The sequence below is a fragment of the Notolabrus celidotus genome, chromosome 1 (genome assembly GCF_009762535.1).
Source record: "Notolabrus celidotus isolate fNotCel1 chromosome 1, fNotCel1.pri, whole genome shotgun sequence".
Lineage (NCBI taxonomy): Eukaryota > Metazoa > Chordata > Actinopteri > Labriformes > Labridae > Notolabrus > Notolabrus celidotus.
In genome coordinates this window covers 31813375-31837067 of record NC_048272.1, presented here as the reverse complement: position 1 = coordinate 31837067, position 23693 = coordinate 31813375, and the positions used below count along the sequence as shown (strand labels likewise).

At 40.9% G+C, this 23693-nt stretch overlaps 2 protein-coding genes across 2 annotated transcripts; one reads left to right on the top strand and one right to left on the bottom strand.

The window, feature by feature from the left end:
• Nucleotides 1-4326: 4326 nt before the first annotated feature.
• LOC117831807 lies at nucleotides 4327-12692 on the top strand. Its single transcript, XM_034710713.1, has 6 exons — nucleotides 4327-4395; nucleotides 5548-5612; nucleotides 9419-10432; nucleotides 10698-10853; nucleotides 11067-11159; nucleotides 11549-12692. The coding sequence occupies exons 2-6, from the start codon at nucleotides 5610-5612 to the stop codon at nucleotides 11861-11863; spliced, it is 1581 nt and encodes a 526-aa protein (XP_034566604.1). The 5' UTR covers nucleotides 4327-4395; nucleotides 5548-5609; the 3' UTR covers nucleotides 11864-12692.
• Nucleotides 12693-19865: 7173 nt separating this feature from the next.
• On the bottom strand, nucleotides 19866-21032 carry LOC117818953 (general transcription factor II-I repeat domain-containing protein 2B-like). The gene has a single exon (XM_034692115.1). It carries the CDS (start codon nucleotides 21030-21032, stop codon nucleotides 19866-19868), a length of 1167 nt encoding a protein of 388 aa, XP_034548006.1.
• Nucleotides 21033-23693: the final 2661 nt, after the last annotated feature.

The window sequence follows — 23693 nt, the reverse complement described above, 5'->3', positions numbered from 1 at the left end:
CTGATCCGGAGAGCTCCGACCTGCTGGATCAGAGACGGAGCAAGAACGCAATGGAGCGGATCCAGTGGAAGTTAACACATTGACTAGAATAGAAATATCAGATCCGGTGCTGTGACGGATCAGAGACGGACCGGACACAGATCTGGTGGAATTTCACCGTTAGACACAAAAAATGTGATCCTTGGCGACCCAATGCACCAGATGGTGCAAACAAGGGTCTTAGAACAGTGGTGCAACTCATAAAACTGGTTCATCGTAGCTGTTGTGTATTTTCTAATCAATCAGATGACTCAGGCAGAGTCGAACTTCCACTTTCCACTGACCTATACTCCACTACACCCCAACATTTCATTGTTACTTCCCTGTCAGCAAGCCAGATACACAACAGATGTGTAAGTGTGTGTGTGTTTGTGTGTGTGTGTGTGTGTGTGTGCATGTGCGTGTGTGTGTGTTTGTCCTCCCAGGGGTCCAGTGGCATTCAGTTCACAGGTTTGCAGGAGGATGTGAAGGTCAGTAAGCTCCTCTGCAGGTCAACAGTCATTAAAAGGCATATGTTACACTAAACACACACACACACACACACACACACACACACACACACACACACACACACACACACACACGCACGTTTCTCGCAGTGGTAGGTATATCAAACATGTTTACACATCATAAACACTGTCAGTATCCTGTTTGAGTGTTTTTGTGTGCAGGGCTTCAGAAACTTTTGTTTTTAACGTCAGAGAAAAAGGCAGAAAAGTAAAATCCGATCACTGACTTTGTTGTCGTGGATACTTAAATATAAATCTGGGGTCATTGTAAAAAAGAACGGGGCGAGTGCTGCACCAGGTGCAAAAAGATGTGCTTATTACCAAGGCACTCTGCGAGGATGAGGGACAGAGGTCAAATTGTAAAAAAATAAATGACTGGAAGGGATATTTAGAAACAAAGCTCACAGTACAATCTGTCACACGACCACACATCTAAACACAGAAGTACTGAAGTGTTTCCAGACGACAGTTTGTTGGTTTTAAGAAAAGAGAGAAAGACGTTCTCGTGTCTTAGTCTTGAAAGGGCAATCAAATCCACATGAGAACCAAAAAAATAGACAGCTTCTGCTTCTCCACTAGCTCTCAGCTCTCTGTCATGATCTTCTTAAATCAATCAATCAATCAATCAATCAATCAATCAATCAATCAATCAATCAATCAATCAACCAACCAACCAACCAACCAACCAACCAATCAATCAATCAATCAATCAATCAATCAATCATAACACCATCTCCTCAGATGTCTACTCTTATCGTGTATGATTAACAGCAACATGTATCAGCTCCAGTTTAACATAACAAAAGTACTTATTGCTAACGACCAGGTTGGCCACTACAGCATAGAGTCAACACAGAAGTGTGTAGATATATATACAGAAATAGATATACCTCTTTGACCACAGTGGGCCCCCAAAGTCAACACATAGATAAATTCCTCACGGGTTCTTATTGGTGAATTTTTTGTAGTATGGAGATAGATCCAGGACAACATTAAAAGTGATTATGAACTTTTCTAATTTGTAGGTTTCAATTAACAGATCTAGATCTATTTTCTTTTCTGGTTTTCAGTCATTAACTGTCACTTCAGGCTCCTGGCCCTGTGTTGGCGCGGTTGCTGTAGCATTAGATTTAGGCTAAAGTGCAAAAGTAAGTATATACTTTACCTCTGTCTAACTTAATATTGATATGTATTAGATATATATTGGGACAAATATGGTAAATGTAGTTTAATAAACTCACCTAAGAGAAGCGTGACGTTGTTCTTCTTCACTTCTGGTTGCAGTAAATTCACTTTGTTGTGGCAGAATGAAACATTAAAATCAACAACATAAACATAAACAATTTATAAACATAAACAATATACAGATATTTGAACCTTTAATTACATCTTAAAGTACGATGCAGCTGCCTGAATGGTTACAGCTACAGTAGCACTTTCAGTAATCTGGATGTGACAGAAACCTGTTCCTCTGAAACATCTGTTCCCCAGACAAACTGTGAACGCTCTGCAGAGAGGAAACAGAGCTGGAGCAGGAGTCAGTGCATGCAAACACGAGGCCGTGCAGTAGATTAACTGCACAGTAAATACAGCACAGTGTCGTGTGCACCGCTGAAAATGAGAGGGACTGAAGAGAGCAGTGAGAATGGTTCTCTCTGGACTGCAGCTCCTGTAACTTTCTCTCAAACCTCCACGCTGACCTTAAAAAAGACCTTACACAACAACGCCAGCAGCACCTCTCATCCTCCACCAACCTGTCGACTCACATGTCTGCTTTGCTAACACACCTCGGCAGGATTTCCACATCCAGGTGATCTTCAGGCTGTAGGCTGTTTCAGGCTTGTTTGACTATTTGATGATGACGGATGATTTTCGCTGTTAGCTCGTAAAAACACTCTTCACACCGCGATACGAGGCGCTTCATGTCTGCGGAGGCTCGTAAATACTTCCTGCTGAAGATCCCGCTCCACGCATGACCCCGAGCTCTCCGGGTTTCTAGGGTAACTTCCTGTGAGGTGCACAGTCACTGAAGTCATAAAACAGACACAGACATACTGTATGCACACACACACACACACACACACACACACACACACACACACACACACACACACACACACACACACACACTCACACACACACACACACACACTCACACACACAGAATGCTGTCCTGAAATGTCGGGGTTACATCCGCTCACACACTCACACACATTGATGCATAAGATATCGTCCTCTGATGCAGCTGTTGCACAAACACACACACATACCACAGCTAAAGGGTTACAATGCTTTGAAAATCAAATAAACCCTGTCATTATATAACCAGGACTACCCCCCCCCCCCCCCACACACACACACACACACACACACACACACACAGACATTTCCCCGTGTGGCAGTGAACAGGAGGAATGTACATCTGTATTTGTTCTTGTCAGGGCTGGATCGGAGGCTGTTTGTATGTTGTGTGCGCAGGCTGACCCGGAGGACTCACTGTCTGGAAGACAGATTGGACGGAGGGAAGAGGAGCACACTTGTCCCTCCTGGTTACTGTTTCTATGTCCCCCAAGGAAAACATGAAACCACAAAAATCAGTCACTCATTTCATGTCCTTTGAATATTTTTTAACAGTCAGGTTTCATGTCCGATAGTTGAGAGCTGAGAGCATGCCTAATATAAAGCTGTCAGAGTAACTTTTTGCTCTTTTTAAGTTTGCATCCTCATTGTGACTTTATCTGTTATTACAATCATTCTTATATAAAGTTAGAGAATATGATTAAAAAGGGAAAACAGGGGCGCCGTTAGCCTAGCGGTCCAAGTGTGCGTCCCATGTACAGAGTATATAGTCCTTGTTGCAGCAGTCACAGGTACGACTCCTGACCTCAAACATTTGCTGCATGTCAAAAATGCCAAAAAACATGACTTAAAAAAAAAAGAAAAGCAGATATGAAGATAAACTGTTGGTTTGTGTCTACAAAATCAAAAAGACTTCCACTTCCTTGTAACTCGTCTTATGTTTAAGGCTAGGCACACAAGACAACTTTTAAACCTCAATCGATTTTAAAACTGTGTGAGACCACACATGGGGACAGCTCAGATCGATTTATAAAATCACAATCCCCTAAACACACATATTAGATTACTCCTGAAGACTGCTAGACCCCTCACTAAACGTTTGTGGTAACGATTCCCTAGACATGAGATCTCACAGAAGCTCACAAGATCAAACGTGACTTCAGAAGATAAACAAACACGGAGGGCATTTCACGTCGTCAGCTGGCTGTATTGGCGTGTGTTCTGTCGGGCAGCAACAAAAACAAGGAACATAATCTGAGCAAATAATGCAACAAGGTTTGCTTTTTCAATATTCCACTTAACTCGGGGCATAGTTGTGTTAATGTTCATTGTCATGTTCATGAGCTGCAAAAGTACACATCCTACAGTTTAAGATGCTTCTCAGTCTGCTCCTCTCATTGGTTATTGCAGATATTCCATCGGAGGCAGTCTGACCAGGAAGCGTAAACATGCACTCAAAAAACTCAACTAGGGCATGTGTTTGATTAGCAAACTAGACATGTGTTAGTATTAAATGAATATGTTGTGTTTGTGTTCATTAAATAATTCGTTCGTGTTTGTTGGACGTGACTCAAAGGAAATTCGGTTTAATTCATGTCATTAATGTCAATCCAATGAGAATGAGGTACTTCCAAACAACACTCTGATACGGTTAACTACTGCGCATGCTCCACGCCCACCTGATGCGGAAACAGTTTGAATTGCGCGCAATTAGAAGCCGACATTTTACATCCTCCCACCGAATCGTTGGTCATCCTCGCTAATAAGGGTAAGTAATTCAAATATATCTACATTAATGTATTTAGTGATATGGTATCAGTGATAAATAATACTGTAGTTATTAGATATTTATGAGAGATTTCTCCGTTATGTTTTGTCACTCATGTTTCTCGCAGTTAGCTAACGCTTGGTCAACTTCAGGAGAAAGTTAGCTAGGTTTTCTTCATTTACATCCCGGTTAACGTTACTATCGTTAATATCTCTCAAAAAAGCTTTTTTGTGCACGTAAAAACTTCAGTCACTGAGCCGCTGTGCGGAAAAAAAAAACGTCTCTGCAATGAGAGAGAGACACGGTGAGTGAGGGAAATTCCGGCAGACCTCCGTGATTTTACTCTGCTGTATGGGGCCGACACTTATGTTTAAAAAGCGCCCGTCGTCCTGTTGATAACAGCTGTGAGGGTTTATTTTTGTATTTATATAACAGCATGCAGGGTGTGCAACCCTCTCTCCAGCCTGTCAGCACACCTGAAGCACTCGCGCACCTGCAGCCAGGATGATGCAACACAAAACCCGCTAAACGGCACCTTCCGCAGGGCTGCGTGGAGATGTATGTGTGTGTGTGTGTGTGTGTGTGTGTGTGTGTGTGTGTGTGTGTGTGTGTGTGTTTTTATTTGTGCTTAACAAAGTAAGTAACGTAAAACAATCAGAAAAGAAAGTTTTATTCCTCAGTTTAATTTGTCCTGTCTAGCGCGACTAACCCTCCAGTCACTCTGTAACGTTACCTCGCTCGACCATGTCTCTCTCCCTCAGTGAAACCGGAGAGGAGGGTCCGACATTGAATGCTGTGTGTTTACAAACACCAAGCGACAAGACGACAGACTCTACATTTAAATTAAAAACGTAAAGTGAGCGGTGTTAACTTTAACTTCAGACAGTGCACAGAAATAAGGGTCTTTACACAGACACGTCGCTGTGTGTTTGTGAGAGAGGGAAAAAAGAGAGAGTATCAGTGCGCTGCAAACAGCCCTGTATGGTAGTTAATCTATTACGGATGGCGTCATTCTTTCAAACGGATAAAATTAAAAAATGGGTGGCAAAATATACTTTGGCAGCTGTTACTAAACCTGGGGGATGTTTTTTTTATTAACAATAGAAATATGACATCCATTGTAACTTTTTTCCTTTTTTTTCTCTTTACCAGAAATACATCTGAAGAAGCAGTGTCCCCATGCTCTCATATTTGTGTGTGGCCCTAGACAATTTATGGTGAGTTTATATTTTTTGTTATATTGTTTATCTGTTACCATATATAGACCTAATTACACAGCTGAGGTTTAATGGTTTTGCTCAAATGCGGTGTGTTTTTACTATACATGGCTAATGGCTTTTATCGTTGGCTAATGCATTTATTCTTCTTTTTTTTTCAGTGACGTGTATGTGGCAGTGCAGTCAATGTGTCGCTAGAGAGAGCAGTAGGTACAAGTTACTTAAACATTATAAACTACATCATCATTATGGAAGAGGCCAACATTATTCGTGCATATATGTAAATTGTCCATGCACATTCAAGACATGGGGTGGACTCTACTCCCATGTCCATAAAGGTCATTCATCTCAGTTTACACAGACAGCTACCAGTTCAGTAACTTTTAGATGTGAGTTATGTGAATGCAGTGACCTCTCCACAGAGAAAGATTTTTTTGTTCATATTGGAACACATCTGCGAAGTAACGAGACTGTTAGTTGTGTATTTCTTGGTTGCCCTTTCAAAACAAATATTAAAAATACATTTTATACACATAAAAAGAGGAAGCATCATCCACACACACTGAAAGATTTTAAAGCTGGTCTAGTTGCATATGTGAAACCACTGCATGTGTCAGATACCTCTGATAATGTGACAGCTAGCTGTTCTTCTGATGTATCATATGTTGACGTTGAAACAGAGTCAGTGACAGAAAGTGATGACAGAGCTGTTGTAAATCTACCAGAATTAATTGAGCGGAAAATAGCTGTAATATTGTTGAAATTGGAACATATATTTCATATTCCAGCAACAGCAGTAGATGAGTTATTAGAAGAGTTGCATTTTTTGGTAAGTTCAGCTTGTGAGCCAGTCACAAAGTGTATAGTTACCGAAATTTTCAAAAGCCATAACCTACATATTGGTCAGGCTATTATTGAAGAGCTCTCCAATTCCGTGTGTGTCTCTAACCCTGTGGCTAACATTTTGAGAAAGTGTGGGCCTCTTGCCACTTCTTTTAAAAGGAAAAAATACTACAAGCTACATTTTAGGGTTGTAGAGCCTGTTGAGTATATTTTATCTAAAGAACAAAGAAGGTCATTTCAGTACATCCCTTTATTACAGTTATTGCAGGAAATACTGAGTCACAATAAATTACTGGATAAAGTGGTTGAAGAACAAATAGCTCAAAGAAAAAGAGAGGTTTTGTATGGTGGCCAGAGGGTTTACAGGTCTTTTCGAGATGGTGAGCATTATAAAACAAATGGCTTTCTAGCTGTTGAGGAGTTGAGAATTTCCATAAAACTATATATTGATGATTTCGAAGTTTGCAATCCTCTTGGGACCTCACGCAAAAAGCATAAGCTTTGTGGTGTATATTGGGTCTTGGACAATTTACCTCCTGGCTCCCATTCTGCTCTGTCATCCATTTATTTGGCTGTTCTTTGTAAAAGTGAAGATTTGAGGACATTTGGGTTTGAAAAAGTGTTGGATCCACTTTTGAAAGATCTGGTAATCTTAGAGCAACGTGGTGTGTTCATTAGTCAGTTGAATGAGTGTATCAAAGGCACTGTGAATTCTGTGATAGCTGACAACCTAGGAGCCCATGGGCTGGCAGGTTTCATAGAAAGTTTTTCTGCCGAATACATCTGTAGATTCTGCATAGCTAAGAAAGCGGAAATTCAGTCACTGACTGCTGGTGTTTTTGAGTGTAGAACGCGGGCACTCCATGAAGGCCATTTGAAGTGTGCTCTGGAAACAGCAAGTGTGTGCTGTGGAGTTAAAAGGGGTTGTGCTTTGAGTAAGAATCTCACCCATTTTCATGTCACTGCAGGCTACCCTCCAGATGTAGCACATGATCTGTTTGAGGGCATAATACCTGTTGAGCTTGCTCATTGTTTTTGTCTTTTGATCTCTAAAAAGTATTTCACCTTAGAAAAACTTAACAACTTGATCCAAAATTTTGAGTACAAATGGGGAGATAAAACCAATCAGCCTCACACAATACCAAAAACATTCTCAATAAAAAAAATATTGGGGGAAATGCACATGAAAATTGGTGTCTGCTCCGATTGTTGCCTCTGATTATTGGTCCACTTGTTCCAGAGGATGAACCTACTTGGCATGTTATTTTGGATCTCAAGGACATAGTGGATCTTGTTGTAGCCCCTGTCCATTCTGATGAGTCAATTGCATATCTTGAATGCAAAATCAGTGAACATCGCCAGAGATACCAAGAGCTTTTCCCAAACAACCGTGTTCTCCCTAAACATCATTATTTAGAGCATTACCCTGCACTGATTCGCCTCTTTGGGCCTCTTGTCCATAAATGGACAATAAGATTTGAAGCGAAACATAGTTTCTTTAAACAGATTGTTCGCCATACCAACTGTTTTAAAAACATCCCTCTCACACTTGCAAGAAAGCATCAGCTCATGATTGCTTCTGACCTGCACTCTTCTGACCATAGGACATCTTTGGTGGTAACTAGTGTCTCATCAGTACCAGTTGACGTTTTGCAAAGTGACATTGCAATTTCTATTAAGCAAAGATTACCAGATGAGACTGATGTCCATATTACAAAAAGTGTGTCATACAATGGTATGAACTACAGCAAAGGAATGATTGTTGTCCATGGACAATTATTTGGTCTGCCACAGTTTGCTGAAATTCTGCAGATCTGTATTTTACAAAGCAAGATACATTTTATTGTGAAGAAGCTCTCTGCTTGGTATAGAGAACACTTTAGAGCTTTTGAACTTGACATGTCACATGTGAGAGAGGTGGCTCTGATTGAGCATGGGGACTTACTTGATGACTACCCGTTAGCTTCCTATTCACTGGGAGGCCTGCGTCTGGTTACTCTGAAGAGACACATTAACTTACAGGAAAAATGAGAGTAATGTTTGTAAGTATGTCCCCCTCACATCATATGGCACAATAAGTCGTAAAATTATGCTTCGTAGCAGGGCTGCAATTTATGATCATTTTTTGTCAATGTATTTATTATTTTTTAATTCATGAAATTACAAAATGCAAGACAATAATTAAAAGACAGGAGATCATACAATTTGAGAAGCTAGGACCAGAGAATGTTCAAAATTTTGCTTGATAATTTAATTGAATGATTTAAAACATTTAAAATATTTATTTTACGTTTGATTAAAATTCATAAATCCCAGCACTAAATAGAATCTACTGTAATTTCTAGTTTATTATATACTAGAAATTACACTAGATTCTCTTTAGTGCTGATATTCTTAAAAACAAAGTACGCACACACACACACACACGGGGATGTCACGAGAACCGATACTTCGGTACCAAGTTGATGCCATTAGCTGTTAGCAGCCAGTGGTAGCAGTCCTGCTTGGCTTTAAAATGGAGCTTACAGCTAAGATTAACAGAGGTTGCATTGAGTTACCTTATTATGAGTTCAAGCAGTAAAAATTAGTATTGGGCGAAGGTAAATGATAACATCATGATGTGTTAAAATGTAATCTTTTGTTCTTTTTCGGAGATAAATTTGAATAAATACAGTTATTTGAAGGAGATGTTTTCAAAGTAATATAAAGTGGCTGTTAGATTTTCAATTCATGTTAAGTTACATTAACAAAGTATCCAAAGTGTTTATTGTTTTGATGTTTACCGAGGTATTGAATTGGGTATCAAGTATTGTTGAATTTCACTGATATTGGTATCAACTACTAAATTTTGTGACATCCCTGATATAGACTTGTCTAATTATAAATTAGTATGTGCTTCTTAAGTGCTCCTGAGTTTTTTTTGTTGTGAAATATTCAACTAGTGTTCTTTTTCTTTTATTAAGGTCTGGACAATGACGCAGCCCATAAGACTGAGAATCATCCTTGGTGAAAATGATGCGAGGAAGCTTATTCTGCCAGCAGGGATACCAGACTCCATAGAGGAATTGTGCCAGACAATAAAGACGAGTTTTGGATTGCAACAAGATTTTCGGCTTCAGTATCAGGATGCTGATTTTGGAAATGAGTTCATCAACCTTTCCGTGATCTCCGAAGTAGTTGACAAAGCAACCATTAAGGTGATCCTTTTGCAAAGTTTTACTGAAGATGATGCAGTGATAGGTCAAGCAGCCCAGGGCCTAACATATTCCTCATCAGTCTCCTCGGTTGACACAGATGAGACAGAGCCTGTTTCTTCAGATTCGTCCTCATCTTCAAGGCAGTGGGTTTGGCCAAGTGTTTTCCCAGTCCCTTCTTTCAGCTATGATGCTGAACTGCAACTTGAAAAGGCCAATGCTGAGTACAATGCCAGTGGAATCCGCTTGAGCCCCTCACCAAAACTGAAGTCTGCCATTTTGCAAAGACTGTCAGAAGAAATTATTAAATTCAAAGCCTACCCAACTGACCTTGATCTAAATGATGTTGCAGAAGCCCTTGTGAAAAAGCATCCTTGCCTGTGGGAGCAGGGATCCTTTAATGGCTGTTATGGGTGGAAGATTAGCCTTAAGTATAAAATGGCCAACTTCCGGACAACTCTAAGAGGCCTCGGATGTGCTGAGGTGACAATAAATTCTCTGAAGAACAAGCCCAAAGACAGATGTGTTCCAGCAATGAATGTGAAAAAGCCCAGAAGGGCAGAAGTCAATTATTGTCCACCGCATCCAAAAGGAGAAACTGATGAGAGTCTGGAAAAGGAGAGAATTTCCCTGCTTTCAGAGATTACAAAGAGAAACAATGACCATATAGTGACTGAGAAAATGGACACGACTTTCTCATACCGAAGGCAAGAGGTTCTTCAAGGACAGCCCTTGGTTGCAGACTTCAAAAGCAGATGGCCAGCTCTGTTCAGTGGGAAAGAGGTGCGTGTCCCATATGTGCTGACGTTTTTTGTATGCGCCTAGAGTGTGCACACATACAAGAACAGGAAGATAACGACAAATCAAATATAGAAGTGTTGACTCAATACAAAGATATGGTTATGGTGATATTTAGTAGAACTTTTCTCCACACTGTTATTGCTAATGCAGTGATCAAACGGCTAGTAATTAATTTTTGTCCTACCTGTGTATATTGTTGTGATGTTCTAATAAGCTGAGTAACAAGTGCATTGTTACATTTTTCCAGATTGATAAGGAGTTCCTGCGCATCTCAACTGTACCTCTAATATCTACATTCTTTGCTGAGCTGGACCAGTACTCGCCACGCTTGATGGCGATCTTTCAAAAAAAAGGTGGGGTGGCTGGAAGAAAAATAAGACAGATCATGGTGGCCATCTCAAAGGTTGGTATTAAAATGTTTGTGTGTCATATTGTGTCAGATTTTGTTGAGATTTCGAACAGATGTTGAGTACTTGCATTTTGGGTTCCTGAGACTAAAGTATTGTCTGCCACACAATAACTATACTCAACACTTAGGATTAATCAAACTTGCATTCAAGACTATCTTTTGTCAAACGGAATAGTCAGAATGTTTTTTTGTTGTCGTTTGTTTCAGGATGACACGATACATACAAGACGAGCATGCATCCTCAAGTCCTTGTGCATCTACTTGAACGAAGACCACGAGAAACTTGTGAAGGAGTACTTGGTGAGTTACTTTTGAAATACAGTCACAAACATATTTATTTGCTTAAAGGGAAAATAGTACTTGGGTGGAATGAACCTTTAAAACTATAAATCATTAGACAGAAAGTAGTGTTTGGGCGGAATGAACCTTTTAAAACTATGAATCATTAGACGGAAAATAGTATTTGGGCGGAATGAACCTTTAAAACTGTAAGCAACAGAGAATCTGTGGTTATTTTATTTTAATATTGACACATTTATACCAGATAAAAAAAAAAAATCAAATACACAAATCATTTGTGTGGGAGCTGTGCAGTTTGATATTGGAATATTTTCAGAGAGAGAGAGAGACACTTTATTTCTTCATATTATACTGTCAATTGTAAACTATTGTTATATTTTACTTCATAGGCCACAGACAACGAGGCCAAAACTACCATGGAGCAAACAGTGATGGGAGTCTACGTCATTGAGAAGGAGGGTGCTGAACCTGGAGATGACCCAGAGGATGTTGGTGTACTGGTTGAAGGTGTGGAGGTCCTCCATGGCTTGGGGAGCATTGCAATGGCTTGTGCACTCTTATTTGGACTCATATACTGTTTGAACCTGAGCTACCCACCAGAGCTCAAGTGCACTTTTGAGGTCCTGCAGAAGATTCTGCTGAAGCTAGATGGCCAGAGGTTGTCCTCAAAGGCACAATTTCTGAAAAACAAGCTTCTGGAGTGATTCAAGGCTGAGAAAGTCGTAAAAAGACAGAAGGAATGCACATATCTTGATTTAATGCAGATTATTTTAGTTGCAAGTTCATTCTACATGCTTCTTTGTTAAAACATTTTGAATGTGCACCAGGACAATTTTATTTACAAATATTTTTTATTTTTATCAAAACATAGTGAAAAGATTGTGAGAAATATTACAGTAATCTTTCACTACTTCTGATTTATTTTGCTGCAATGCACAAGCAGATTTTCTTTGGTTTTAACTCTAATAATTCACTGTTTAAAAGTGTTGAAAAAACAGCAGTTTTTTAGCAGTCCTGCTTGGCTTTAAAATGGAGCTAACTGCTAACATTAACAGAGGTTGCATTGAGTTACATTATTATGCGTTCAAGTAGTAAAAATGAGTATTGGGCGAAGGTAAATGATAACATCAAGATGTGTTAAAATGTAATCTTTTATTCATTTTTGTAGAGAAATTTGAATACATACAACTCAGTTGTTGCACTCATGCTAGTTATAGTCAGGCACCTTCTTTTGTAAGGCTGCTGACAAGCATTTTGCTCTTTGCTCAACGCATTATGTTTCCGGGCAAAATTGTGACGTATGTTGAGTTTTACTTTAATCACTGCTGCTTGTTGCTACGTCATCTACAGCTTTCATCTCATTGGTTGCGCTTCAAAAGGTCAGCGGAAACGGGGTCAAAGCTGAAATAATTTGAACTTTGAGCGCAGCGCTCAGTGGTGATCATGTGAAAGCAGCTGAAAATGTGTTTTTAATGTAACATATTGTTGTTCCAAAGTCTGTTTCATTGGACTTAGAATAAAATGTTAAAATTGTTTTTGTGTTGTCATTTATTATGTAGGTCTGTGGAACTTTGGTAATTTGATTTAAATGAATGCTAACTAGTACTATCAATGAAACAACTCTAATTGGAACAATAAGATTGATATTAGTAAAACTATTAAAAAACATATTAGTTAATTCAACAACACTGACATTAATAAAACAGACTAAACTGGTACTAGTTCATCCAACAAGGCTGAATGTTGTTGCACTAAACTGTCTGGCACATGTTCACTTAACTTAATTGAATTTGACTAGACTAACTAAGGACAAACATTTTAATTCAGTGAAAGGGAAGTAAATTGAATTGAGATATTCACATGACGTTTCACACACTAATCTACACAGTGTTCAAATAACACAATCAAGATAGTCTGATTTAACTTTATTTGTTTAGATGGAATTTTAGTGGCATAATGCAATTAAGTTCATCCAATGTTTTATTATTTTGAGTGTGTTTGATATTTACGACTCCAGATCGGGGAGTCTCCGACGTGTTCAGGTGCAGAAAAAAAGTTGTAGTGACACCACACACTTTAGGGTCATTTGGACAAATAATTACAATGAGCCCCAAATCAGGTAACGCCTCCCCAATTGCCAAAGGTGTCAAATTGGGCCCTAAATCTGTCTTAACATTATCTAGTGTGTTGCCATACTCACTTTGGTCTCACAATCTCTACTATGGGAAAAGTAAACAACATCTGTTTGGTCAACATGCTGCATATAGCCCCCTCTGACTACAACCCAGAAGTACAGGTGTTCAGAAGAACTTAATATACGTGAGTATGGAGCTATTATTGAAGCAAAACTATTTGTAACCATGTAAATTGATCCACAACTGCGTACGTACATGCACAAACGTGTACGTAAACAGTCTCAATCTGTGTTTTTGCTGTCTTTTCTGTTGCATGGTATTTCAGCGTTTGCATGCACAGCCCTTCATCTAATGGTGAGGTTAGACTAAACATTAGAATGATTGCAGCCAGGTCTGGCAGACGAGAGGTGTTGTGACATAGTGAACGACTTTCACAGAGCGCTCTGCACGTGTAAAAGACAAGAGCGCTTACAAAATGGTGAAGATAAGGAAGAATGATGAAGTTAGTGCTGTGAGATGAAATGCAGACGTGAGCCCCACATACTTTAGCGTCAATGTGTCCACGTCCCTCTGGCGAAACACTTGAAGTGCGTGTGATCTCTCTGACAGTCTGGTAGCCTGTTTCTGGTCCCGCTATATTTTCACAGCAGTGTCAATATATATGATATATGTTGTTGTTTATCATACAGCAATGATTAAAGTGGAATAGATAGGAGACATCAGAAAGAATGAAATGCACGGCTGATGTGTGGCAATTGCGGAAGTGTCCTAAATCCAGGACACCGGACCAATCAGGGTTTGCAGTCCACGTCTTTTCAAAGGGCTACGCAGATGATCTGACGCAGGAGTATAAACCAGGCTTAAGACAGAGGAAAAGTTTGTTGATCTTTGGGAACAACATCTCTACCTTTACGATGTGTCGACGAGGGACAACCATAACAGACTGAAAAGGAGAAATATTGGCAAGAAATAGAAGACGCAGAAACCAGGTGAGTAAGTGCTGTTAGCATTAGCATAAAGTGTATCATTCATTGTGATGTTTGGATGGTAACAGCTCTCACCTCAACAGAACCTGTCAGTCACAGATCAGATAGGGCTGATCAGTTTCTCTGCTCAGTGTAGACCAAGGTTATTATAGTTTTGCATTTTTCATTAGTTTTTATTTTTATTTCGTTTTGACTTTTTGTTTTCAATTTCAGTTTAGTTTTAATTAGTTTTTGAAGCGGGTTTGCTAGTTTAGTTTAGTTTCTATTTTTTGAAAATGCTTAGTTTTAGTTTAGTTTTTATTAGTTTCAGTATTAGTTTTAGTCTTTTTTGCCTGTGTGCCTGGCCGGGGGTTAGCTTCTGTTTCAGGGTAAGGGGCCTGGCCGCTCTCTCTTGCCTTGACAAGGTATGCTAGGTTAGCCGTCTTGTGTGAGCTTTTCAAATGGACTTTAAGATTAGTGGGATTTTCCCCCTTGAGAAACATATTTTCAACATATTTTATCACCTTCCATTGCAAGGCACTTACTCCTATCAGAGACAGTCATATTCAAAGTAATCCCAAATGGGGCTCTGCCGCTTTCTCCTGACTTTCGCTGCCATTAACGCTCTGCAGGCAAAGTGTGGACGCGTGCCTGCTTGTGCGAATGAGCCAAATGAAGTGAAACTGGCAGAAAACAAACAAAAAATTCATATCCTAAAAAATAGGGAATACTGGTGGATACTCTGTAGGATAGTACTCTCCCTGGGGTGTCGGTCAGAACACACTGGACAGGAGGCAGGAGGGAGCTTTAACCGTTTAGTGAATATTCTCCTTGTACAGCACAACAGTTCAGCAGACCCAATGAGGCCACAGAGGAATAGGTATGAGTGTGGTCGGAAACACATCAAATAAATACACAAACATAAGGGTGATGGTCACAATATGGACACTTAGGCTAGCATTACTGACCCTCTATAGTGTTAAATAATATGGTGACTCACTGATACATCCTTAACAATAAAATAAGCAATAAACAATAATCATTGATACAGAGATAATGATTCAGATGCTACCACTACAAGTATACTAATAATCAATAATCAACAGGATCATATGGGTGATTAATAATATGAGATGACGCATGCGCTCATGGCGTCTATTTTCTCTCTCGGGAGTTTTAACACACGTGAATGCTTATGGACAGGAAAAGTCAGTTCTCCGTCTCATTATACTTACTTGTTGGGCATTCACACAGGAACGGTTATAAACAGGGCAGGTAGTCGGAGCGAGAGAGTTCGTCTCGATTTAATCCCCCTGCAGTTCTGCCTCGCTGTGAGTGCGCGCGCCTGTCAGCTGCAGGCTCCGTTCGGCGCGCTCCCGCGCAGATGCAGAGAGCAGAGAGCAGAGCAGAGACGTCCACCCGATCAGTCTCTGACTTTATTACATATCCACTCAAAATGCTGAGTTTAAGACGAAAACTAAAGACATGTTCTCTATCATTTTAGTTTATTTTAGTTAGTTTTGTAAACTCACAATACAGTTTCAGTTAGTTTTCGTTTTTTTGTGAAGCCTCGTTTTTATTTTTATTTCAGTTAACGAAAATGTTTTTTCACCTCTCGTTTTCGTTATTTCGTTAGTTTTCGTTAACTATAATAACCTTGGTGTAGACACAGCCGACCCGACTTCTTCCTCAGCCTCTGTCCTCGGTCTCAGGACATGGTTACCTCCTCCACCTGGGTATAATCTCCATTAACCATCATTAGCATTCCTCCCATAGTTCCCATGCTCCTCTGGCTTCTGACAACTAGGATTCTGCTCATACTTCCTCGATTGCCCTGACAGGAAGATTCCTCCTCGACAGCTCCTGTCACTGCCTGGAGCTCAACAGCTGTGAGGCGATGAAGATGATGATGAGAGCCTGTCTTCTTCTCTGAGGACAAGCTGGTACTGCTGTTGTAACATCAGACAGATCTATGGCTGGCGGAGAGAGTCATGTATCGTCTCCATTCATCATTCATCAAAGTCTCTTAAAACCTTTCTCTTTCGTTGCCCTTTTTCTGAGGACACAACTCTGACCTGAGCTCTTTCCCTTTCTTTCTCTTTGACCTGAATGTTTACGGTCTAATTTTTAAGCTCTTATCTTTTATCTCCATGCAAACAGAGACTATATCATGTCAATCCGTTACCTCTCCTCTCAAACTCTCCTCTACCTTCTCCATTCATCTTTTCTTTTCTCAAACTGTCTCCCTTCTTTCTCTCTCTCCCCATCCTCTCCTTTTCTGCCACTCTGCATTTTCTGGTGTTTTCTCTCCTTGTTCCCCCGCTGCCTGTCCATCACAGTGATGTCGAGGTGATGATGTACGTGGAGAGGGATTGCGGTAAAGCAGAGCAGACCTGGACAGTAGGCTCCTTTATCCCACTGTAATACACAAAGAGGACCCAGAGAGACCGGGCCCCTCGACCACACTGTGGAGGATGTGAGAGCTGAATGTAGTCCTGCGGGGAGAAGGTCAAGGGCCCTGATATAACACAGCTCCTTTACACACATAGAGAGGTACACGTGAGCTACACGTGTGTGACAATTCAAAGCTTTATCATCATTCAACTTCTCTGACTCTCAACCCTTACACTTCTGCAGAGGTGGGAAGAGATTCACCACTCTGTGAGAGACTGTGTGAGCAAATAGTTCAATGGTGGAAATCACTTCATTAAAAACAAACATGACTCTGTAGTGGAAATCACTGCATCGGCTCAAAATCACTTAAAAAAAATGTCTGTGTACACAGTTCATCACTGCATCCACAAATGCAGGTTAAATCTGAACCATGCAAAGAGGAAACTTTATATAAACATGATCCAGAAACACTCAAGACTTCTCTGGTCCTGAACCCGTTTAAGATGGACAGAGGGGAAGTGGAAAACTGTCCTGCAGTCTGAAGAATCAAAATCTGACATTCCTTTTTGGAAATCATGGACGCTGTGTCCTCCGCTCTAAAGAGGAGAGGGACCACTCGGCTTGTTATCAGCTCACAGTTCAAAGCAAGCATCCCTGATGGTATGGGGATCATAAGAGTCCATGGCATGGGTAGCTTACACCTCATCTGTGAAGACTCCATTAATGCTGAACAACATAGGTTTGGAAGCTAAATATGCTGCCATCCAGACGATGCCTTTTTCAGGAAGACCTTACATAATTCAACACGACGATGCCAAACCAAATTCTGCACGTATTACAGGTGCTAAACTGGCCTGCAGTCCTGACTTGTCATCATTGAAAACATTTGGAGCATCATGAAATTAAAAATACGACAAAGGAGACCCTGAACTGTTGAGCAGCTGAAATCCAGGAAATAGTTTCATTTTCCAAACTTTTTAAAAGAAGAGGAGATGCAGCACGATGGTTAACATGTTTGAAACAGGTTTTTATGAAATGAGGCCTCTGTTGTACACAGTAAACTGTTTTGTGAACCAACATCTTTAAAGTCCTGAGGTCTTTGTCCACACTTTTAAAGTTTTCACCCGTTAGAGCAACATGCAAAGCATCTTCATCCTCATCCAGTCAACCTCTCACCCAGACATGAAGAAGGCCTTCACCTTCCCTCCATACCTCACGTGTCCAATACTCCGAGGGGAACCGAACGGCATGTGTCTCCCTTCCTGCATTCTCTCTCCCTTCCTCTCCTCCTCCTCTTCCTCATCATTAGCAAGACAAACATGTGTGAGAGAAGAGGAAGGAGACGAGAAGAAACACAAGACCACTCGGTCTCCGAGCTCCTAATCTCTATCATGTGGGAGAAACTTCAAACTGAGAGATTCACGTGCACCAAACACCGACGGCTGCCACGTTTTCCTCCATCCCTCCTTCTGATGAATGAGAAGCCAAATGAAAGGGCCCATTCTTTGACCTCCACCTATAGGAACACACCTTCATTCTTCATTCAGACACTCAGCCTCCTTCACTCACAGAAAAGAGTAGAGACTTTAAAGCTCTCGAAGAATAGACAAAGGCTTTAGCTGCAGCAGTTTGCGTCGTATAAGCTTCTCTGTAAACTGTGAGTAAACAGAGAAGAAGAAGAAGAAGAAGTCAAACAATGGAAACAAAACAAGCTCTCCAGCATGTCGTCATGGCCTTTTATGGGAGAACAGAAGAGTTCTTCAGGATAAGATTGTACTTGGGTGGTGCAGCACTGTCACCTGACAACAAGAAGGTTCTTGGTTTGAATCCCTGGCTGATCATAGTCTGTCTGGAAATTGCACATTCCACTTCCTCCCACGGTTCTAACACATGCTGGTTAGGTTAATTGGTCTCTCTACAACCAGTAGGCGTGAGCGTGAGTGGTTTGTCTCTGCAAGTCCGCCCAGTGGTTGATTGGGAGGTGTAGCCCTGGCTTTCGCTTAATGACAGCTGGCATCGGCTCCAGCTCTTCTTAACCCTTGACAGGATGAGTCATGCCTTTTTTTAAATGCAGTGATCTCCACTACAGAGTCATGTCTGTTTTTAATGCAGTGACTTCCACTACAGAGTCATGTCTGTTTTTAATGCAGTGACTTCCACTACAGAGTCATGTCTGTTTTTAATGCAGTGACTTCCACTACAGAGTCGTGTCTGTTTTTAATGCAGTGACTTCCACTACAGAGTCATGTCTGTTTTTAATATAGTGATTTCCACTACAGAGTCATGTCTGTTTTTAATGCAGTGATTTCCACTTCAAAGTCATGTCTTTTTTTTCTCCTTTGGATCAGTAAAACAATCGATCTACCTATCTGCTCATCATAGTAACTAGTTTAACGACTACTAATATCATATTTGTTGACCCCTGTTGACAAAGTTGTTAAAAAATCTCCTACTTTCTTTAAAAGGTTAAATGTATCACTCACTGTGACTTCTGTGGATAATGTAGCATGCAGTTAACTGCCTTCTCTGACACCTACTTGCTGCCGGCAGCTAGAGGCATTAAGAATTACTGTGCGTAAAAAAAATGTTGTGGCTGCTTTAATATGTTATAAGGCATTAGTTGTTGCACAAATTTCCTCACAGGAGCAGGAAAAAGCTTGTAAATGAATGACGGTGATTCAAAATGGCCCAACTCATTAAATTCATACCTCTAAACCAGGGGTGGGCAATTATTTTTTCCATGGGGCCACATGAGAAACTGAAAATATTGTGGAGGGCCGGGCCAAAAGGCTGAACTCAATTCTGCATAATATTAATTGTATTTCTTTATAAAAAGCAGTAAATAGCATTGTTTTGACAAGCTGGAACGAGTATATGTTATAGTTAAACAATGAAAAAGTGAGGTTGCCTTACAAAAAAATTGAATTTATTAAACAAAATTTTCCAGTCACATTCACTCAAACACATTTTGAGTTTCATTTACTGTTGGAAAGAGGTTCTTAGCATTCTAAAGACATCACAATATTGTCTTTGTACTCCAAATATTAAGCAAGATACATCATATTGAACTGTCACTAAACATCACTGAACTGTGATTCTGAGAAAAAGGCTTCCAAAGAAAGTGTCCCAGTTCACTGCTAGTTGGTGCCTTTAAATGCCAACATTTGTAGTCTAATCACCTCATTTGGTGTTTTTAAGTTCTCTTTTCTTGTTCAGTGAGAGAAATCTAGTCTCTGCTGGGCTTTAACAAGTGCATCGAAGTCAGGTTGAATGTCTGAGGTGGAGATGCGAAGCACAGCTGACAGATGATCATCAGTGAGAGAGGATCTATACCTGGATTTCGTGAACTTCATCATTGAAAATGTTTGTTCACATATGTAGGTAGAGCCAAAGAGAACCAACATCTTCTGAGCATGTCTCCTCATGTTTAGAAAGTTCTCCTTGAGAGAAGAGTAGAAATCTAGCAGAGATCCTGAATTAAAGTGCTCTGCCAGTACTGCATCAGACTGCAGGTCGATGAGTTCCAGCTGAACATCACTGGCTGCATTATCCACACTGCAGGTAAAGGGAGAGGAAATCAGGTGCATTTCATCTTCGATTTTTCTGAGATCTTCAAATCGCCTTGAAAACTCACCATGCAATGCTCCCAACATGGATGAGTACCTGCGGAAGTGATCAGCTGGTGGTGTGACTTCTTTCAGGGTTTGCATGTGAGTGAGAGTGTTGCTCTCCAGTTGGCTTGAAAGAAACTGTATCTTCGTCATGAAAGCCTTCACCAGGCTGTGCATTTCATGAACAAAAAGGCCCTTGCCTTGCAGTTTGGTGTTCAGTTCATTCATCAGTGCAGTCACATCAACAGAAAATGCAAAATCTGCCATCCAGTCCTCATCTGAGAGCTCTGGGAAGTCTTTACCTTTCTTCTCACAAAACTCCCGAATCTCTGCTTTCAGGTCCCAGACTCTTTTTAGCACTTTGCCCAGGCTGAGCCATCTGATAGCTGTGTGGTAGCCGATGTCACGATGCTCGGTCTCATGCTCCTCCAAAAGTGCGACAAACTGTCTGTGGTTCAATGCTCTTGCCCTGATGAAGTTTACTATTTTAGTAACAACATCAATAACATGGTCAATTTTTAGCACTGATTTGCATAACACATGTTGGTGTATAATACAATGCAAAAATACCAGTTTCTGATCCACGTCGATTTCAGTCACTTTATCTTGCATACGTTTCAAAAGTCCAACATTTTTTCCGGTAAGATTTGGACAACCGTCCGTTGTGACGCCTGTCAGCCTGTCCCATTTCAGTCCCAGCGGGTCCATGCACTCGTTTACCTCCGTGAACAGATCGCTCCCTGTCGTCGTTCCTTTCATCGACCGCATTGCTGCCAGCTCCTCCGTAATCTTCAAGTCCGGTGTTATCCCGCGGACGAATACGAGTAACTGGGCTGTGTCGCGGACATCACAGCTCTCGTCCAAAGCCAAAGAGAAAAAGTCGAAACGTGCCACTTCACGTTGCAGCTGAAGCTCCAGATTCCCCGCAATGTCCTCGATCCTTCTAGTCACGGTTCGCCCTGGACAGCGGGACTTGCTCAAATGCCGCTTTTTTTTCAGGGCATATTAGTGCTGCAGAGTCCACCAAGCACTCTTTGACAAACTCCCCCTCCGAGAACGGCTTACTGTATTTGGCGATTTTGTGGGATATCACAAAGCTGCTCTGGGTTGCTGCATCCCTGGCTGCGTGAAGTTTGGTAAAACAGCCTTGCTGCTTTTGCAGCTTAGCTAGCAAAGCTTCCGAAGTCCGCGTCCTTTCAGCGTCAGTCAAGTTTTTATATTTCTCAGCGTGTTTCGTCTCGTAATGCCGACTCAAATTGTAGTCCTTAAACACGGCGATCTGCTCCCCACAAACTAAACACACGGCTTTACCTCTGACTTCGGTAAATAAAGCAGTCCAATTCTTTTTGAAAACCCTGCATTCAGCATCTACCTTTCTTTTTTTAGCTGACATTTTGAGGGCTAAATTCCTCTTGTGACAAGGATCCAATCATGTGCACGTCTATTGTGTCATTACGCACGCGAATAAAAAAAAACAACTTCAAAATAAAAGCAATGCAGCTTTAGACCATGCATGAGGTAAAGTTAGAAAGTATGTTTATTTTGTAATTTCCAATTAGCCTTACACGGGCCGGTCAAAGCCAATCAAAGGGCCGTATGTGGCCCGGGGGCCGTACAATGCCCAGGTCTGCTCTAAACATTGAGCTTTACAGGGAAACAAACTCTCTGTCTTGCCTTTTTTTAACTGCATCTTTGGGGTGATCTACACGGATCATGTATCAACTCTGATCTCCTGCACCACTTATCATTAATTACTATGATTCTGTGACATATGTATAATTTTTCACTTCTTCACAGGGACTGGCTAATTCAGAGTCCAGGTTAAAGACAGGTAGGGGATCATGTACATTGAGCAGGCGATTATGCAGATTAACATCCCAACAGGGTGAGCAGGTCCCTGACCCGAAACGAAGGGGTCATGTCTTGGACTGTTCTATCCCTCTCTCTCTCTTTCTCTCTCTCTCTCTTTCTCTCTCTTTGACACACACATACACACTATAATAGCGCTGTTGAGTTCATATCAGATCATAACATTATTTTTGTACCTGCTGTTCCTGAGGACAGGTGGGAGGAGTCTTCTGCTTGCACTCAGCTAATGATTTTATTTAAAACACAGTCATGTCTGCAGAAAGAAGTCAGGTAAGATGCTCCGTCATTAAATCAAATCCAGTTTTTGAGTTGTAATGGAAAATGACATGTCTGTATCTGTGCAAGATGAAGTTACTGTTTTTGTATACATGACCCTGTTTGGCTGTTTCACTCCTTACTCTGAGCGTATGCTTGGTGTAACTACTCATCTCTTGGAAGAATGAAATACAAAGACAAACTCTGTTGATCAAGACAATCTTTATCACAGATATTCACTCTCCACTGGACAAAGGCATTTATTAATTTCTTACAGAGCCTAACTCATACTCACAAATATTAAACCATGAAAGAGAGAGCGAGCCTCCCCGCCTCCTGTAGGGGCCGATGAGGACCAGCCACGTTAACAATGAGAGGCATGCAGAGGTTGAAAAGAGAGAAATTTGGGATCTGACCATGTGGGAGGTCCCGTCACGCTTGTGCGATTACCTCCTGCTTCACTTGTTCGGAACAAAAAGACCTTTTTGGTTGTGCTTTTCACCACACACTTAATTACTCATAACTTCCAGAGATCAAACACACAGCAGAGACAGCACAGGGTCGGCTGATATCAGCTTTGTTGGTTTGTACAGTCTCGCTGCTACCAGACGCTTTCATTAATTGGATTAACATTACACGGCTGAGAACTTTAAAGGACAAAGGGACAGAATGTGAGGCAGGCGTGGACGTGATCCAGACGAGGTCTTTAAAAACTGGTCTGGAGACTTATGTTTCCTCAAATGATCACAGGCAGTTTTCACCAAAGAAGACATTAAACCCTTTTATTAGAGAAAAGTTTCCAATACAAGTTTTGGAAACATGTGCAGCTTGCCCGTAACCAAACATGTGAATCCACTGATTCTGTCTGGCATCATGACGGGTAACCTTTATTTGCGGTCGGATTTAAAGGTACAGTGTGTGGAAAACTCCTATGCTAACCTCTCCTGTTAGTGAAGTACGGTGGCCTTCGAGGACAAGAAGCTCCTGTGATGCTAAACACAAAAACATGTATGTTACTAGTTTGTCCTTTTGTGCTACTGTAGAAACATGACAGACCAAGACAACAGCCTCGATGGAAGAGGAGGCTAAAAATGACCCACTGTACCTTAATGAGCAACGCACAGAGACAAACCGTAGACTGTATAAAAAGATAGACGACATGACAGCTACCTAAAAGAGAAGCCAAAATTGGAGCTCCCCCTAGTGGCTGGCTGCAGTATAAGTTATAAAGCTATTTTCTAATGATCCATTGATCACCTGTTGGGGGATGATCCTAATGCATCATGCAGCAACTGTGATCCATTG

What these genes read in the sequence shown, in the direction of transcription:
- LOC117818953 (XM_034692115.1), bottom strand. Translation starts at nt 21,032, where the DNA reads ATGCGGTCGATGAAAGGAACGACGACAGGGAGCGATCTGTTCACGGAG.
- LOC117831807 (XM_034710713.1), top strand. An exon ending in CTCTGTTCAGTGGGAAAGAG is followed by an intron (nt 10,433 to 10,697) that starts GTGCGTGTCCCA and finishes ACATTTTTCCAG; the next exon opens with ATTGATAAGGAGTTCCTGCG. An exon ending in AACTTGTGAAGGAGTACTTG is followed by an intron (nt 11,160 to 11,548) that starts GTGAGTTACTTT and finishes TTTACTTCATAG; the next exon opens with GCCACAGACAACGAGGCCAA.